At 41.9% G+C, this 19,459-nt stretch overlaps 1 protein-coding gene across 3 annotated transcripts in view; it reads left to right on the forward strand.

Annotated features, from left to right (window-relative positions):
* PQLC1 (PQ loop repeat containing 1) overlaps positions 1-19,459 on the forward strand; it is a 68,147-nt gene that overhangs the window by 32,191 nt on the left and 16,497 nt on the right. For all 3 annotated transcript variants that reach the window (XR_774955.1, XM_010576987.1, XM_010577000.1), the window contains one exon: positions 13,302-13,518. Coding sequence is in view for 2 of the 3 variants with exons in the window: in XM_010576987.1 (XP_010575289.1) it covers positions 13,302-13,518 (217 nt within the window). In the remaining variant the exon portion in view is untranslated. The remainder of the gene's footprint in view (positions 1-13,301; positions 13,519-19,459) is intronic.

Consider the following 19,459-nt stretch of genomic DNA (forward strand, 5'->3'; position numbering starts at 1 on the left):
GTTTGTGTCGTGTAACCCCCCCCCCCCCCCCTTTTTATCTCCAGTTTGTATAGCCTTTGAAAAGAAATGGTTGCTGGTCTTGAAATGCTCTGCTTTCTCTCGCCCCCATTTTTTTGTCCATTTATACAAACCACTAAACACTTGAAATGACTCCATGCTTACCTTAAGGTTTTATACTGCTGCCCTTTCTTGTCTTTGCGCCCCTTGGCATGTAAAAATCAGGAGCAGTTATTTCATAAGATGTCTTTTGCTTTACATTTTGTACTGTGTCTTCAGAGGTGCTATTTACTCCCTCGTGCCTTTCTTCACCCCCTGTTGGGAGTAGGTTGTAGTACAAGAACAAGTAACTGCGCTCAGGGAATAGAGCAAACTTGGTATTGAAATGGCTTAAAATAGTCTTATCCACAAGTTCCTCGTTAAATTTCTGTGTACAGTAGATGTCAAAGAACTGCTCAGTCTTTGAAGAACTTTGATGTTTCTTCACAGAAGAACATAGAAATTTAATGAGGAATTTGTAGATAGGACTATTCAGCAGCTCGTTGTTTATGGTTCACCTGTCATCGTTCTCTGTGTCCCCTGCACTCCTGAGTACGGGATGTGCAAGGGACACAGCAGTGGAAGGCAAATCCCTGTATCGCTCACCCAGGAACAAAAGGACCGTACCCTGTGGTGGCAAAGTCATCTCACTGGTGAACACTGCCAGTGTCCTGTCTTCTGCCTGTTTTTTTTTTTTGTGTGGAGTTTTTTTGTTGTCCTTTTAAAAACTAATTATATTTATAAAGGGGCATAACAGCCAAAGTCTTTTGCCTCCAGCAGTGGCTGGGTGCCAGGTTGTTTGGCAGCAATGCCAGCCTAAGATATTCCTGATCCTCTCTTTTCTTCCCCCCCCCCCCCCACTCATTCTTGCCCCCTCAGTTGTACTGACAGAACAGTTTGTGGGATTATGTTTTGAACCAAATAACTGAACAGATCTGGCTTAAAATGCAGGCTTGTTCTTTTTTGTGTGTAAAATCTTAAAAAAAGAAAAGCCCACGTTTTGTGGCTTCAATGAGAAATGCTTCAGGGAGCTAAACAGTTGTCCTGCTGTACCTTGAGGGGGATGAGAGGGGCTTAAACTTCTGCTGGGAAATGTGAACAATTTGTGAATGCGTTCCTGTATCACCACCAACAGACAGAGCAATTTTCTTAAATCTAGTACCATTACCTTCTTTCCAGATCTTGAAGATACGTTGACTACGGAGCATTAAACTGCAGACACAAGGTATTCAGAAACTGTGGTATTCAGAAGTGCGTCTTGTATAACAACCACTGCCTGTGTCAAAGCAGGGATTTATCTGTGGTCAAACTAAACAGCTGAGAAGTTGAAGGGGAAGTTCTGTTTCAGGGTAGCTCTGTCTCGCTTGGCTTCTGCAGTTACAAGCGCTGTAATCAGTAAGGTGGTCTACGAGCACTCAGGTGAAACTCTGTACAGGTCTCCCTCCCTGTAAATTCTTCCTGCTAATGCAATGACGTAATTTGTGTGGAAATTCCTCCTGTTTGGTCACTGTATACAGTAATTTAGATCTGTGCAATTTAGAACTTCTTGTTGTAAATAGAGGGAGTTTGGTTTAAAGGTTGTGAGAAAACACTGCAGGCATGTAGGTTCTGGAAGACCTTCAGCTACCAGAAGTCTGTTTTTTTCCCCTTTCCCTAGAAAGTCATATGGAGATTGAAATTATTCCCAGCTTCATTTACCTACTTTTTTTTTTTTTTAAAGTGGATGAATTTCCATAGTCAACTTTACAAATGTCAGTATGCTTAAATGATGTTTATGGTAGCAAATGAGAAATTTTAAGTTGAGATTTTTCTGCTACTGCTGGCCAAAAATTTGTGAATTGATTGTTGGGGGTAAGGGTTGTCACTGGTGAATGGTCACATCTTCACAAACACGCACTTAAATTACTTCAATGAATTTGGTCAAAATTGTTCGTCTGGAAAGGACAGAATTTATGCTGAGAGGAGGCACTTCCTGACCTGACTGGGCAATAGCCTCATGACAGGGTGCTCCCTTAGGACATGGAAAAACATAGGCAGAAGGTCCTTAATTCAAATCTGAGATGTTAAAAATTTGAACTTATTTCCCAAATCCCTTCTGTATGTTTGCCTCTCTCTTCATCCTCCCCCAGATTTTCCAGAGTCTTGTTTTTGTTCCAGCATGGAACAAAAATCCAGAAATACTAATTTCTTTTTTTCAAAACGGGATGCTTGTTCACCAGCCTACCCCATTATTCTCAACTACAACACATATTTGAAGGGAAGCCCTATGAAATGGAGTAGATTGTGCAGTCATTTTGAGATATTAGCAACCTTGTAATGCAGTTCAGATCATTAAAGAAAACATCTGACACTTTCATGTGTGTAGCAGGGACTGGGCAGAGGAGAGAGGCAAGGGAAAAAAAGAGCAGAAAGCTTTCTACAATTTCCTACAAGCTTGTGATGATTTTGAAACGTTAAACTATCGATACTAAAATGGGTCATTCTGAGGTTAACTGAGGCAATTGCCAAGAGTTGTTTAGCAGACCACATATCATTGTTTTAGCAAAGGAAGTAGCTGTACAAGGTATTATTCTGTTTGGATGCTAAATTAATAGGGCCAGTTTGGGGGCTAGAATTTGTCTTGGCTGGTGGTGGGTTACCTAGGAAACAAGGATTAACACCCCCCCCCCCAAATCCTAAATGAGGAGAGAAGTTTATATTTTTAGGAAGAGTGTTTAACTTTGTGTTGTATATATACTTACACATGCATGTATGCGTGCTTGACTTCAGTATCTGAAAAAAAATAAATGACATACATGCGTTCTTTTTGTGGTGTCTTCACAATAGAGGAGATAGGGTCTCAGGTATGTCAAGCTCAGAGAAGGCTGAAAAAGAGAGAGATCATTTATCTTTAGGCAAGTTACTGGCTATTCAGCATTTTCCCCAGAGATCTGCAATTCAAAAGCAGGGTGAAGTATTACTTGACAGTTACTTCCAGAGTTTCTGGGAGTAACTTGCTGTGTTACACATGCAACTTAGCATTGTCATCCCTGGCATGGTAGTATCTTAGGCAGCCTGTATCTGGGCTAATGCACAGCTTGGTTTTGCAATATTTAGAAGAACTTTTATTCATCTCTTTAATTGCAGTCTTTGAATGAGAAGGAGTATGGTAAGTGCATATTGTTTCTAATATTTTAGTATTCTTGGTATCTTCTGAGGCTTAAACTTTAAAGAATAAGTTTCAGTACTATTCAAAATAAATTAAACTGTTTTCATAGGGAGTTTATAACTCCAACTACAATTTGGAGCCAAGGCTGCCTGCTCTGCAGTGCTTAACTTACTCCAAAGACTTTTTAGTCTTTTGTTTGGAGGCCTTTGTGTACTGCCTGGTAGGGCTGTGGGTGATAGCTTAGATACACCATGCTGAGGAGAGTGTAAAATATTGTTAAAACGATTGTAAAAATAGTAACTTGGTACTACACGTTCTTCTTGCTGTGACATTCTCATCATCCCTGCTTAGCTTACTGTCAGAAAAAGAAGTCTCTTTCTATAGTTAGCATAGGAAGGCGTATCTAGCCAAAAGAAGAGTGAGCTTGGCTCTAATCTGCCGCCTCCATCATTAGCGCAGTTGGTAGCAAAGGCCTTACTTCAGAGCTGTGCTTGCAGGTGAGGGGTTGGGGCATTTATTTCTTTATTTTGACTTGCTTTGGGATTTTTGATGCTCTTGGCATAGGAGGTGAGCAGAATTGGGAGTGTTTGTATTGGAAGCATTGGCTGCCCAGAGACATCAAAAAACTGCTGCGGTGCTCCCTGGGCTTCCCATTTCACTCCCGTGCTGTACCTTGAGAAGAGGACTTCCTCCTGAAGTCCATGCTTGCTCTGTCTCATGTGGTTTCTGAAGCTGTTGATGCTGCTTTCACTCCACCTTTCAAATACATATCTTATTTTCTGTAGCACTAATTCCTTTGGGTCACAGCTACCTCATTGCAGTGGCTTTCCTAGCCCCATGATCTGCCTAGTTATTAGGCTGTTCTCCTTCACCAGTCATCTTGTAAGACAGTGACTAAGAAGAACGGTCAATACATTGGAATAGAAAGAGGAGAGACTTCTTGTGTGCTGAACAGGCAAAAGTAGCAGTAACACAGTACATCATTTCAGTAGGGATGTTACTGAGGAGGTGAATCTTCACAGAGGAAATACAGTCCTATAACTACATTGATTTAGGTATATCTAGGCTTAAGCTAAGTGCCTTGCCCTAGTAGCAGTATTGGTACCTATCTGTGGTAGTGGTTGTCTGTCTTTTTTCTTCTCCTAATCTTACTGGCCCGCTCTAAGAGTACAGACCTGGTGCTTTCTCTCAGCTGGACTTGGGAAGAAACCAGCGCTTGGATGGCATGTGTTGCACAAGGTAAGTTAGTAGGGGGTTGCAAGTGTACCCCGTGCAAGATTGCCTTGAAAGCATCTGCCATCTGGAGAACTCCAAGAAATGTCCTTGCTTTGGAAGAGACTAGTCTGGATAATACTTCTGCAGGCTTTTTTGGGGGGGGGAAGCAGGGAAGGAGTTTGCTTCTGGCTCACCCAAAATTGGTTACACTCGTTTTGTGGTAATGTGCAGAGATGGCTGGGCTGAGCTGTCCTGCTGCACGTGGATTTCCCAGCTCAGTTGGCATTCGCCAGCAGTCTCTGAGCCCAACAGCTGGAGCCTTGTACACAGATACCATACTTGCTAAAACCTCCGCTGTAATAGAACAAAAAAACTTTGTTCTCCCCTGCTTGCTTTTATAATTTTCCTTTCTTTTTAATGCTTATAACATTAGCAGTTGCACTGTGAGGAAGGGGTATGTATGTGTATGCAAGCATACTTAGGTGTATATGTAAACACACACAAATTAAAATTTTGACAGGGCTGGTAACAGCGCAGAGCAAGTGATATAAACAATTCTGCATCCTTTCGTAAGACAATGGAAAACGTCAAAGATGAGTTAAAGGTCAACCTAATTTTGCGGGTTTGTAGAACTGCAGTTTTCTCTAAAATGTTTTTTTCTCTTTACTGTGAGACTACCATAAACTGAAGCTGTGTACAAAGCAAATTACACTGCAGGTACCAGAGCAAAGGGTGTCAGCTGTACAGGAGGTGCCCAGGGTATGAATATTTTGGTTTAGTTTTCATTCTTACTTGTCCTCTGTGGTGTTAGCAGCAGGGGTAAAACTTTCAGACTAAGTATAACTGTTTAATGGCTGTTCTTTAAGGTTCACAAAATGGTCAATATAGCTGTTATTGCTAATTATCTCTGGTCAAGACCACTGTGCTAAGTGGTATTCAAAGATTTCCCTTAAACCAAAGGCTATAAAATCAGGGAAGTAGCCAATTAATGGGAAAGGCAGGGTGTTATGAAATAGAGTGTGGATTGTTTGACTATTTTTATATATACCAGTGTGTTTGTGTGTGATTTTTTTTTTTTTTTAAAGTAGTTGTAACTAACACGTGTCTCTTAACCTTGCAATTACTAATTCCCTTTGGTGAGGAGGTAGAGTGGACCTCATAGGACCTGAAGGGGGAGGGCAGAGCAGTTGCTGATGCTTGGAGGTATGTTGTGCTGGGGGACAGTATGGAAGATGAGTGAGAAGTCCAGAGCGGGAGACAGTGCTGGAAAAATTTCAGCCCACTTATGTATAATTTTTTTGAGAAGGATGAAGAAGAGTGGGTAATAACCCTGATGGTGGGGAAAAACATGAACCTGATGTGACAAAACAGAGACCTAGTATAAGAGATTTTAGAAGCTGGTGTCATCACATACAATGAGGCAAAGAAAACCAAGGCAAGTGCTTGCCTTCAGGCTACAGGAGATGACTGAGGGAGACAGGGATAATGTTGATGTAGAGGAGGTTTTATCAGACTTGAGCTTCTAATCTCGGGTGTTTTAACAGTCCTCCACCAAGTACGAAAACTTCCAGTGAGCTTTGTATGAATCTTCAAGGTTTATTTGGGTCAGGCTTTCAGCCTTTTTCTCTGTAATTAAGATTTGCCATTTTTCCCCTCTCACATGAAAATCTACTGGTTACTTTTCGTTAATTAAAGGACTTTGAACTGGGGCTTTAAGGAGAGTCAAATACTAAGAGGATTGGCTCTATTGAAACTCTGACATCAGTTTAGATGTGGCCAAGGAAAGGCACTGTACAGGCCAAAGGATGTCAAAAATGGATTTCATGAAATGACAGTGATTTGTTTAGTATAGGCTGGGGTGATATTTTCAGAAGGTTCAAGACCCTCTGGAGTATTTTACTCCCATCTTAGACGTGCTAGAGAGGAAGAAGTGACAGTGCTTGGGTACTACCCAGTGTGAAGGCCACATGACAGTGGCCTGTAGATGGGAATGTTGTAAGATAAAGGCACATGGAGAGATGTTCAGGTACTGTGGTGACAGGGTTGTGCAGGTACTTGAAAGTACACAGAGATACAGAAATTCGTAGGTCACAGGCCTGAAGGAATAGAGATGGAGAATGGCAATATTAGCATCTTTATAGAGACTATGCAAGATGGTGGATTCCTTATTTTTTTTTTTTTTCAAAAGAAGAGTGGTTTGGATCAGAGCCAGAAGGTTTTGGTGCTAAGCTCTCATTTCTTCCCTTTTGTACCATGAGTGAAACATAACAAGTCCCTTTTCAGTCCCAGTGAGTGTAAAAGAAATGCTGGCTTCAGACAGCATTTTGCAGGTTTCTATCACTTCTTAAAAAGGAAGAAAGAAAATCTAAATGTATCAGTTCTCACTGTCTGTCTCTAATGCTGCTTCCTCCTGTCTGGAAGGAAAGAAGAAGGTGCCTAGCTGGATATGTAGTTGATGAGAGAATAAGTTACAGATCGCCCAGGAACGGTCATGCAGAGCCTTCCTGCTCTTGTCACCCCAGTTATTTCTGGGTGCCCTGTGGAGTACGCAGGGATTTCAGAACAGAGGACTGGCGAAACCCGCCGGCTGGCTGGGAGCTGCTCGGAATGAGCAAGGTGGGGAGTGGTAGCTAGCGTGCTTCTCTGTAATCCTGCTGCTGTTTTGAGATGAGGCATCTGAAATCAGGATTGCCAGGGAGACAGATAAGGCCTGAGGCAAATGCCTGAGGATTTGCTGCAGCTGGAGGACTGCAAGTGTAAAAGTCTCCTTTTCAGAATCCACTGCCTGGGCCCCATGTCTTGTGGCAGGTGCCTCCCAAGTCCCCTTCAGAGGATGTGGCAAAATTTATTTATTTTAAGATGCTACTGCTAAGTGCAGTCCCCGTGTGTAGCTTAGAGCACTCAAAGTGTGAGAGGTCTGAGTTAATTTCTCTTGTGAGCCTGGGGATACAAGTCTGCGTCTTCCAGCTGTCCAAAGAGTTGCCCTTGTTGCCAGGATGGGATGAGGATGGGTATTGTATCTGCCTGCTGCTCAGAGCTGAACTTCTTTTACAGCAGAGACCACAAGCTTCTCGAGACAAGAAAAAGAGCAAGTGAGGGGCAGCCTGCTGTGCCGTAGCCTGGTGTTTAAGACCCACAGGCAGGGCAGAGAGTTGTAGGTTCCGGCTCCTGCAGCCTCAAACTGTGTGTACATTTTACAATAAACAGACCATGGATAATAACCTGAAGTAATTCCCAGCCATGACTGCATTTTGTAACTGTTCCAGGTTGGCTGAATTGCCATTATCAGGCTCTTTCACAGCCCTCAGGTTTTGGATTCCAGTGTTAAGGGAGGCGTTGGACGTCTGACTGCTGGGGCTGGACTCCGTTGATTGTGTGCAGAAGTAGGCTGTGACGGAATGGTCAGGCCAGGTGGGCAGGCACCGCGGTCCAGAGTTAGACGATGGAAATTGGAGGTTCTCTGAACAGCACTGCAGTCTCCCAAAGCACAAGACTTAGCTGTAACCCTGGGGGAGGAGGATTGACTACCCAGGCATCTGTTTAGAAAGGCACTCGGGAGTAGAGACTGTCCAGCGTGCTCTTAGAATGAGGTAGTGGGCAGTGTGTTTTGTACAGGAGGTCAAGAGTTTGATTATGGGAGGCAATTTGGGTGAATGGCTATGAATTGATGGTGTTTATGAGCAGGAGGGAGCACAGTAAAATAAAACCAGTAGCCTTCATAAGAAGGAAAGAGTTCATTTCCTTGATGAAGCTATACAAAGGGCTCAAATGCAAACTCTCCCACCTTGCAAAGACAGGGAATGTAAAGAGCAAGCTCTTCATTGACCTCAGATGCAAGAAGGAGCCAGACAAAAAGTGGGAACTAGGTCAGATGGCTAAGGCAAGTACAAGTGAATGTAGCACAAGGGTGCAGGTACAGAATTAGAAAGGTCAAAGTACAAAATAAGATGCAATGAGCAAGAGAAATTGAGAGCTACAGTAAATAATTTTTAGGATGTCAAAGTCTTTGCTTCAGTTTCCCAAAAGGAACTAGCATGGTAGCTGACTTGGTATAAAATGCTTCTTGACTAAAAATAATGTAACTGTTTGGACCTCTGTGTCATCCTTAAGTGAAAGTTAATACTGTGGACTCTTCGTTGTGTCACTTGGCATCTATCTCGCACCAGTATCTTGAATTTACTACTTGCATTTTGGCCTGACTAGTGCTAACCATGGTTATTTGCAATGCTGTCTCTGCCTGCTTTACATTTTTTGTATCTGACATGCAATATGTCTCCCAGAGGAGGTCTTTTAATCTCATCTTTCTTCACCCTCAAGCTGTGTAGACTTTTCTCCAGTCAGTGCACAAAGAACCTACTGAGCTGCTCCTTCCCCCAGCATCAATAGGATTTTCCAACATAAATCTCTCATCTATCAATGGATTAACATGTTTAAAATGCAACTCACTGAGTGGATTAAAGAGCTCAGGCATGTGTAATAAGATATAGTACCTTTCACTGCAGTAATGCCAGTTTGGATCAATCCAGGACGTTAGTGACTGGGAGTTACCATTTGAACTGCATCAACTGAGTATGGTTATAAACTTGTGTCATGAATTTCTCTCTGGGCGGGATGGGGAGCTTGTGAATGGAGTCAGCTGTGCAAGCAGTGCCTTCCCATTTCAGGCAATAGAAAGATATGCATCCAGATTTAACTTGGACAGATTTTAAGACATTTGATAGAAAAAAATTGTTGTGCAGTGGGATTTCTTGTTTTGTCCTTTTAAAGAAAAGGGATGATGTTTGTGGGGGTGTGGGGGGCGGGGCAGAAATCCCAATATCGTCCTTATTATTCATAATTTTCTTCAAATGTGAATAATGTTTGCAATATTATTTATAACTTTGTTCAGTTCTGCACCTCATATGACATGGCCCAGGGCACTGATTGGTGTCCTCTGGCTATCTTCTTGGGACAGTTGTGGCTGTATCTACCTCTCCCCTCTGCTGCAGGTTGCTCTGTATGGAGGGGAATGGGACTGGTCTGCACACACACGTGGATTTTGTTCTTTTTTTTAAAACTCCTTTTCTTTTTTTTTTTTTAAGGGACAATTCCCTTTTGTTTTTAAGCATTTAAAAGCCTTTTTTTGATGTACCTGTCACAGTACTCAGTACAACCAACATTTTTTTTCTTTGAAAGTATACAGCTCCTATTACAGAACTAATGTGTTTGGACCCCCTTGAGAAGGGAGCCACTTGGAAAAATGAGTCACAGTTTATTTCCAAATCTTGAAGTGATGGCTATGTGATTTTTTTTTTTTTCCCCTCTGAATTTTTGAAACCATTTGTCAGAGAAGATAGGCTTCAGCCTTGGTTAAAAAGAAACAATCATGTGGCAAAACAGTTTAGCAGTTCAAGTAAGGGCCAGAGAAACTACGACCTGGATGAAAGGTCAGGTATACTGTTCTCTACCTTTTTTTTCTTCTTTTTTTTTTTTTTTTTAAAGTTCAATCATTCTTTTACTTCTTCCTGGAAGTAGTTGGTAATACAGAGTTTGGTGATGCGTAGTGTCCTGAAAAAGACGTCTGGGTTTGGAAAATACATCTGTTACACAATTGCTAATTGCTCTGCTTATTGGATTGTTTTTAAAATGTTCAGCTGTTTTTCTGTAAGGCTATTACCAAGGTTATGATTGGTCTTATCTTATTTTGTCTGTCTTTCTTGCCTTTCATTCTTTCTGTCTTTCTGTTCTTTCTTTCTTGAAAACACTACCAAGCAAAATCTATAGCAGAAACGTTCTACTTTCTTACTCATAACCTAGTATAGTGAAATGAAGACTATATAGCATCGTGAAGTTTTGAGCAAAAGAGAATCTCAGTCTCTTTCCTGTGCTAGTAATTAACTCTCCTGCTTCAGTTGAAGTCCTGTTTCACATGATAGTTTTCTCATCTGTGTATGTTATTATAATAGAAATAATACTTAAGATTATCAGACAAAAGGTGATGAGTAAATTATCATCATTACCAGATTTCTTGGCTGCCTAATACTAGGTTCAGGGAAGTTAGATATACTTATATGAATGGAAATAGAGTTCAGTGCAGCAGTACTGAATATGCACATGAAAAGCTGGCATAGCAGGAGGTAATTGCGTGTTTAAGTGTTTACATGGGTCTGTGGATTTTGTAGCTGGCCTTAGAGTAGCTGTGTGAATGTTGACTTTTTTTGTTCCATGAACTTCTGAAACTTCTGCACCCCCATGAAGATTTAGTTCTTTCATTTCTGTTACGAAAATGAACTTGGGGAAATAAGGATTTGGTGTACAGGGATGGGTATTTTAAAAGGATCCTTGAGCATGTGGAGAACGCAGGAGGAGAAACACTGTATGCAGAATAGCCCTGACAGCTGGTGGGAGGGTTTAATGAGTGAGGGGCCAAGGGTCTTGCATGCCCAAGGCAGCACGGCAACCAGATCCAAACTGATGCTGTTCATTCCAGGATTTGAGCTGTAGTGGCTATATAGCTATCTTGAGAGCCCAAGATGGTCTCTTCTAGGGCTGGAACTGCCTGGAAGAGTGTGCTTCATGTGTTCTTGCCTATGGCTGCCATGGGTTGCTAGTTTTCAGGTATTGGTCTGAGACAGTATCTGTTGAACACTGTATCAAAATTGAATGACCCTTGCTGGAAAGTAAATGCAAGTTTTGCACCCTGCATACTTGAATGTGAGAGCTCTGAATGAAAATGAAACACTTGCCTTTTTGAGGATTGAAAGCCCGTGCTTTAGGTGTCTGTGAAGAAACTGAAGTCTGGGTGAGAACATCTCAGAAGGTTTAAAGAAATAATCTGGTAAAAGTAGTAGTTATGTCTTACTCAAAAGCCATCAGTAGCTCTCCTTTTCCAGAATGGAGGTTGCTTTTCTAAATGGCCTGAAACCTCACCAACTTTACCTTTCTCTTCATCCTCTTTTCTTCTGCTGTACTTTATTCTGTCCCCATTGTAAGCCTAAATGCATCTGTCCCAGAGAGCATCTCTTGCGAATTTAACAGTTGTGTAGCGTCAGATTTGTTATGCTGGGTCAGGCCATTTGCTTGGTATTGCTCGTGAAGCTGGCAAAATTAGAAGTAGATCAGGCAAAGTGAAAGGAATGGGAATTTTGGGTGTCTTATTCCTTCTACTTTGTCAGAGATTCTTGTTGCCTCTGCTCCTCTCCAGAAAATGCACTAGAGATAAATTAAAATGGCTAATGTTTTTCCTGCCTTGGGGTTGTGGTTGTCTTGTGCCTTCCCTTTTCTGCCTCATTCTGTTTTGTTCTTCCTTCACCTCCAAAAAAGAAAGCCTTCACAAAGCTCCAGAAATGCCTGATGCTCACGTGCTGCGCGGGCTGTGCCAGCAATGGGTCTACCTTTTATTTAGTCTTGTGTCCCTGAATTCTGAGGCTGAGGAGCCGCTGCCATATAAAATACTGAAGGTCAACATTATATTGACAGTGGCTTTGCCACAGATTATTTAATGCAGTTCTGGGTGACGGCCGACAATGCTACAGGTTGGGTATGGCTCCTGGCCAGTTTTGCCTTCCTCTTTGTGTGGCAAAGTAAAATGACTCAGCTGGATGCAGCCAGTAGTTGTCTTGAGGTGTGGGTTTGCCAAGTACTAAAAAGGGGAGACTAGTTAATAAAAGTGTCTGAGGGCCAGACTGATGCTATGAAAGTGTGAAAAGATGCAGAAAATGAAACTGTTACTTGACATGTATATGTATCATTAGGCAGCTAAGTGTCTGTATTCCCATTTCACTGAATTTGTTGTTAGTGTTAGTCAGCGGAGGTCAATGTCTTCCTTGCCTGAGTTAACAGCAGGACTTTTTTGTAGCATTCTGTACTTCTGCTGAGGAGGCAGCCACAGAAACCTTCTAGTGATGTGCCAATGTGTTGCACATATCTGGGCTGGTTGTAATAACCCTGTTAGGACTATGGTTCATCATCTTGATAATTAACAGAATCCAGTTGGTCTGATGTAAGTATTTTTAACTTCAAGTGCTTTTAAGAAAGGAAGACATGAACAGCACCTGCTAATGAACGGTTATTTCAGCATTCTTATTATTCAAAATTATGTTGTTATTTTGCTGTACAGTCAACGGTAACGGGGTTTTATTATTCATCAATAAGATAGATGCATATCTTCCAGTGGTATGCTGTTAATGTGCCAAGGAAATGCCATGGTTGGTTTGTTCTTTCTGTTCTTCTCTCAAGAGAGGATATTGTGTTTTGTGGTATAGTGTTTTGTTCTGATGGATGTAGAAATGGCTGTGCACCCTGCACTCATTGGTACTGGCAAAGGCAAGAGCGAAGTGCATTTTACCCTTGGAGTGAAAAGTGGTGACGTCTGTGGGAGGCCTTGTTCCAGCGGGGATTCTTGTCACAGTCTTGCACCTATCTCAGTAAAGCTGTACCAGCTGCACATGGCAGCTTGCCCTTCACGTGTGGGGGCCTGTGCTTAGTATTGTGAAGTTTATTGTGAAACACTTCCTATGCCAACTCTGATAGTTATATCCAGAGTTCTTCATGTTTGATATCTGAAGGTCAATGCTTTCTCTTTAAAAGTCATCTTTGTAAATATTTTGGTAGTTTGCAAGTTTTTTGTTTTATTGCTTCTTTATTGAATAACCCCCCAAAATGTTTTCCAAATCAAGACTCCTATTTTTTATTTTTCTTGTTGGTTTTGAGTTTGATAGGTTTTTTGTTTCTTCTTTTGGGTTTGTGCTTGGTTGGTTTGGTTTTATTTTTTTAATATTTTCCGTTGCTTTCTACTTCCCCCTACCTCCGAAGACTGACAGTGGCTCCCTCACACTTCCCAGTTCTCAATTCCACCCTGATTAACTTTGAGTCCGTTTGGGAAAACATTATTTATTCCTCTTCCATTCCTGTTCTGTTGCAGATTTTGACTTGAACTATTTTTGGCATTGGAGCAAGTTTACAGACTACGTGCAGTGTGTCCTGACCTTCACTGGTGTGACCGGTTACATCACTTACCTCTGGCTTGACTCATCTCTCTTTGTGGAAACGCTGGGCTTCCTTGCAGTGTTCACCGAGGCGATGTTAGGTGTTCCCCAGCTCTACCGTAACTACCAGAATAGGTCTACAGAAGGAATGAGGTATGGTGTTTGTCTTGCATAAAACACTTGCATGTAGGTAAATCTTTGTGTAGTGTGGGAATACTCTTCTAGGGAGGGCAATGTCATCTTTCTAAATTTTACTTGATAATACAGCAGCTGTTGGAGTAGATTCTCTGTCAGTAGGAGCTGGTGCAGCACTGCTGAAGGCAGTGGGAGCTGCGTTACACCTCTGAGGTTTGACCCATTGTCCAAGTCCAGCTGGACAGTTCCAAGGTGAAACACGTTTTAGCGTAATAAACACGTAAAACTACTGCTGTTGCAATTAGCAACATATTGCAGTTCCACTCGAGCTGTGCTATGCTGGTAATTAGAAATGAACTAAAGAGATCTTGCATATCCAAAGTAATAAAGAGGAAGAAAATATTTTGAGCCTGCAGCAAGTAACTCTGTCAGTTTAACTCACATACTAGCTCATCACTTTTTTTTACATATCTACTCCTCACTTTTTTGTAATACATTATTATGCATGTAGCAAATGACATCAGTATTTATCTTTGTGTCAAAGCTTGTAACTGACATCTAAAAAAGCTCAAACAAGATGTTTACAGTCATGACTAGGAAAACCCTCTGTAAACATGTGTAGGACAGAAAACTTTAATCTTGTGCCCATTGTTGGGGCGTTAAACTGGATTATCTATTCATACCGTTTACTGGATATCTCAATGATAACACTAAGATTTCCAAATTGCAAAGGCAACTTGTAAAGCTTTTTAGAAGAGAAAATGTTCACTGTGGTGCATCAGTGCACTGGTCTGTGGAAAGAGTACAGCAGCAAATTCAGTTCATGGAGTGCTGTGATCATTTGTGACTAACAGACTCTAACTGTCTTCTCTTTCATTGTTGTGCAGTGACTTCTCTTTCATTGCTTTTAAACTTGCTGGGATAATTTTTACCTTGGTCAAAACAAATAACCACTCCCCACTGTTCCCAAACCAAAGCAATTCTGTCCTTTGTTGACATTGTTCCTTTTACTTGTTTGGCTTGGAGATGCTTATACTAGCTACTTTAAGTTCTTTTCTAGCTTGAAATATTGTTGAGGAATTGTTCAGAAATTTGCTTTGATGCTTAAGGCATTTTCTGATTGGGAGCTCCTTTGGTACAGAGTGAGTCAGGATTTACTTCCAAAATATTGGAGTGTTTTTCATGCACACGCTGCCTTGGAAAATTCTATACCTGTTATATCCAGAAGGCAATTTACCAACTAGACCTTCTTTATGCTCTGGTTTGACTTTTACCTTTGTGTTTTTTATCTGTGAATCATAATGCCATATTATGATCGCTGCTGCCAGATAGTGTTTTGCTTTTCCTTAGCTCCTCTCTGGGGATCTGAGTTTCAGGTTTCCAATTTCCTGTATATGCTATTTAGCAAAAGGAGAAAAAAACCCCTTTGTTCTTCACAACAGTTTCTTTGTAAAGCATTAAGCACAGAATGGCAGAATTCTCATCTAAAACTGCTTGGCAAGAGAGTGCTGTGTTTAGTCAAGAGAAAATAGCATAAAAGCTCTCATTGCCTTGCCGTCAAACAGAACCAGGTCCAGCAACAGCCGCCCTCCGTATCGGTTGTGCCCACAGGTTTTCCAGAATGCATTCCCCTCTCTGGTTCTACTCTTGAAGCAATACTTTGCACGGCATTGGACATCGATGGGTCTGGGGACTGATGAGACAATATACAGCTTATGCTGCTAAACTGCAGTTGGAGTATGTTCATGCAAATGCATGTTAGTACTCTTTCTTTTTTCAGCTTACATATATATATATATACACACACACACACACCACACATACTTTCTAGCACCATGCAATCCTGATTTGACTCGATGGTCTGTAAGCATTACCAGGCTGTTCGTACTGTGAGAGTGATATCCGCTAGCGTATTACCTTCTGTTGAAGGAGCTGTTGGAAATATTGCTTCTGAACTTCCCTTCCTGTGCCTGCTTCTCTGTCTAAAAGCACGTCACAGAAGACACCCCGGTCCTGGAACCACTGAAGGGAGCATGTAACAGTCCAGCCAGGCTACTTGTATGACTTATTTTTATGAGCTTGCATGGGTATTTACCAGATGGGGGCTAGTTGATGCCCACTGCTCTGAGCAGTTATTTACTTCAGAGCAATGAGAATTAAGCTGTTCTATTTAGTGACCTTTTGGACAATTATCACATCCTGATTAGAGGTGGTAACTTCTTAAACCACAGTAGTTCTGTCACCTGTGGTGCATGAGTGGAGCCTATGTCCCTGATGAACACCACAGCCTTTACTACTGCCAGAGAATGGCTTGTTTGGAGGTCCTCATGGCTTGGCTGAGAAAAGCAGCAACATGCATCTGTCTCTGAATTGGGGCAGAATGGGGCACAGCAGGTGATAAGTTAAGTCTGTTTCTACTTTAGCAAATAATTCCTTTCCTAAATGTAAACTGACAAAATAGAAATGGAGAATAAGGTTCCAGTATGTGGCCACATCTGATCAAGGTATCCTGCCAGACTCCTGAGACATTGTACTGTTTCTAAAACAAGGCAGAAAACAAATAACCCCATAAACCCCACCCCCACGAATCACCCCTTTCTGTTTAAATGAGAAGTTGAGGACATCTCATGCTTGAGGTAGCAGTCATTTCCCGGTAAACAAACTTGGAGACCAGAGGCCATGAGAGAGGTAAATGGGACAGGTGGCTGTGGTGGCAAGCAGGATGCCCTTTGGGAGTCTGTTGTGAAAAGAGTCCCATCATCTCGCCTCTGTTTTTCAATCTGCTACTGTCTGAAAAGTCCCTTACTGAAAATGTGCTCAGTGTCTGAGGTAAACATCCAGAGGACATCTGCAGTGAGTCAGTTATGTTTATTGTAACAGGGCATGGCTGTTACGTGTATTGTAGTGCTCCTGAGAATGAGTCTTCCAGTTGTTTCATATCTCTATTCTGCTGGATAGAGTTCCTCTTATTTTTATTTACGTTTTCATTTCTCCCTACTTCTTTCATTTTCCTTCTTTTTGTAGCAATATCACTACTAAGTTCTGTAGTTTCCTCCTGTGTTCTCAGAGAGCAGAGACCAAAGGAGAAGTTGGAGAGAGGTGTAAACAATAAAAGCAGAAAGCATGCTGAGTAACAGTTTTTATGGAGGGAAGACAGTGTAGTAAGTCCTGGTGGGCTGACGATTGAAGGGTGGAAGTTTTCCCATGATTAAGTAAACAGAACTAAGCCAGTCAAAGGAACAGAAAGTTTCATTATGTTCTCTTTGACAATTCACCTGATTACTTTTGGAATTAGTACTTTATAGAAACTTAGAGCTCTGTTCAAGCGTTTAAGTACTTTTGAATAGTTCTATTAATTATGGTACTAACCTTGATAGAAGTGCTTTTTTAATGACTTGTGTTAATACCTATCAAGGAAATAATCACTTAATTTAATCTCCATTCAGTTCAAGAACTAAACTGGTTCTGTCCAGTCACCTAGTAAAAGAGTAATTTAATGACATTAATTATTATCAGGATGGATTAGAATCATAAGTATCATTATGTTTGCATCGGTTAGAAAAAGGAGGAAAGCAACCTCAAAACTTAAGAGCTGTGGAATATAGGAGGCATCCTGTTATATGGGAAAAAAAGGCATTATGAGGCTAAAAGATTGCTCATCACTTGTACTTTTTTTTATATTACGGGGTAAAATATTTCAAGATCTTGACACCAAAACCAACTCTCCTCTCCCATCTTCAGGAGGCAGAGATGCTGACTCGGCTACAGTTGGGATCGGATGTTCCTTGTATTACTAACTGCTTTTGCTTTGTGACAAAAACCATACCGACAAGAACTTCCTCTGTTACTTATCTTTCTGTCCCCATTCCTTCTAAGATACTTTCCCCTTCTAATAAACTGCAGTCATGAGAAAGGATAGTGTTCAACATGAGGCAGTGGAGATGGAGGGAAGGTTGGCTCTGGATCTGGCAGCAGCGCCGCTGCGAACAGAGGTAGGGACCTGCTGGTCATTTCATTGGGTCAAATCACATCCTTGTGGGGACAACAGCTTTGTGGAGCTCCTGCAGCGGGGAAGTGTGTGCTTTTGCTCTGGGGTGGGGAGAACCTCATCTCTGTGGGAGGCACGGGCTCCTGCGGGCACTGGTGTTATTTTGCACTCATCGTAATCCCATAGAACCTCCCTCCACCAGAGGAGGAGGATGGACGGTGTTCCTCTGTATGTCTGTGACAAAGCTGTGGGTGTGCTGTCCTACCCAGGGATCTGTTAACCCTGGGAACCGTACATGAGTGGATTTGCTCCAGGGCAGTCTGTTGCAGTGCATTCCTGTCTGCTGCGCTGCCCTGCTCTGCTCTGGAAAAAATAACTGTCCTCCGTTGAAAGTTTTTCACAAAAGCTCATCAAAATCACCTGGTAGTGACCCTTTTTGACTGTCAGTTGCTGCTCCAACCCCATGGAGCAACGGTTTCTTTTCAGTCAGTGCTTGGAGTTCAGAGCCGCTGGATGGCAGGATCTCCCCCGGTCCAAGAAAGAAGTCTGGCAGTAGGACTGAGCGGGGCTGCGTATCTTGAAGTCTCAGAAACCACAGTCCAGGTGATACCCAAATGTGCCCATCAATGGTTAGCGTGGAGGCACGTGGGTCCAATAAGCAAGGTTCTCTTGCAGTAGTTGTTGAGCTCCTGGTGCCCACTGTTGTCTCTTCCCGGCTGCCCGTGCCGGGCTCAGGGCTGCTTGTGTAGCTGCAGGGTCGGAGGGACGGAACCAGGGAAGGGCTGCATGTCCCCCCCGTGAGCTGTCTCCCAGCTCTCTTCTAGCCCATGGCCAGTTTTCAGTTGGCTTGAAAGGGTCCTCCTTTCTGCACAGCTTTGTCACGTTTGGCTGACGTTGGGTCAAAGGGTTCAAACTTTGCCGCCCGGAGACAGTCGGCACAACCAGTTACTCTACTTATGTGTTGATATGAGCCTGTCTTGAGAAATCTGGCCTGAAAAGGCTGAATGGGGAAAATCCCAGTATTGCATTCAATCAGATTATTGTGTGATGAAATAAAGAAAATATTAATTTAGTCCCTCCTGTGGCAGTACTGGGTCAGTCACTGTGATTACCCTGTTTTAAAAACCATAAGTCACTGAAGGAGAAACAGTTGGCATTTTTGTCTCAGAAGCTGCTGGAGCCAAGAGTTGCAAATTTTAAGAATGCTTTTCCATTCAGAAGTGTTTTATGATGTGCACTGCAGCTGCGAGCTAGTTATGAGCAGGCATTTATCTGAAATGTATCCAGTGAAATAAGTGCAGTGTAAAGAGGTATGAAAGAAAGAAATTATATTAAATGTATATACTGAGATGATATTTCCTCTTTTCCCTTATAGATAATATTAAAAATTCTAGGAGAAAGTATTTCTTAGGGAGATAAAATTTTTGTTGTGGGGTGCTTTTATTTAGTACCACTCTATAGCTTTTTCCTTTGACACATGCAGGTCTTTGTATTATTTTTTAAGAGAAGCTTTTGACTTCTGAAGACAGTGTTTGTCCCAGAGACAAATCCTGGCTTTATTCAAACTGTGAAGATTAATGCGAGCTGCTAGATTTTCCGCCTGTATTGGATTAGCCAGGTGCTGTGATGAACAGATGTAGGCGGCTTTATTCAGGACTGGCTAACCAATGTCTGGCCACCTCCTCTAGTGAGATTTTAGATTTAAGGAGATCAGGCAAGTGCTCTAAAAATGCCACTGCTGTGGTTTCTTGGGATTTTTAGCCTGAGGGAATTTTTGAACAGTGAATAGGTAAAACAGCTCCAGTGAGTTACTTCCTTTGGAGTTCTGCTGTTTAAAAGAAGAAAAACCCCTAAGCTAGAGAGAAGTATCAAGAGTTGTGGATGTTTCTGCTCAGGCACTAACTATGCATTAGCTTCTTAACTAAAGAATAAATTTAGTTCCATTGAAAAGAGATGTTAGATGCAATTGAC

This window comes from Haliaeetus leucocephalus, unplaced genomic scaffold, assembly GCF_000737465.1.
Source record: "Haliaeetus leucocephalus isolate CR32 unplaced genomic scaffold, Haliaeetus_leucocephalus-4.0 Scaffold41, whole genome shotgun sequence".
Lineage (NCBI taxonomy): Eukaryota > Metazoa > Chordata > Aves > Accipitriformes > Accipitridae > Haliaeetus > Haliaeetus leucocephalus.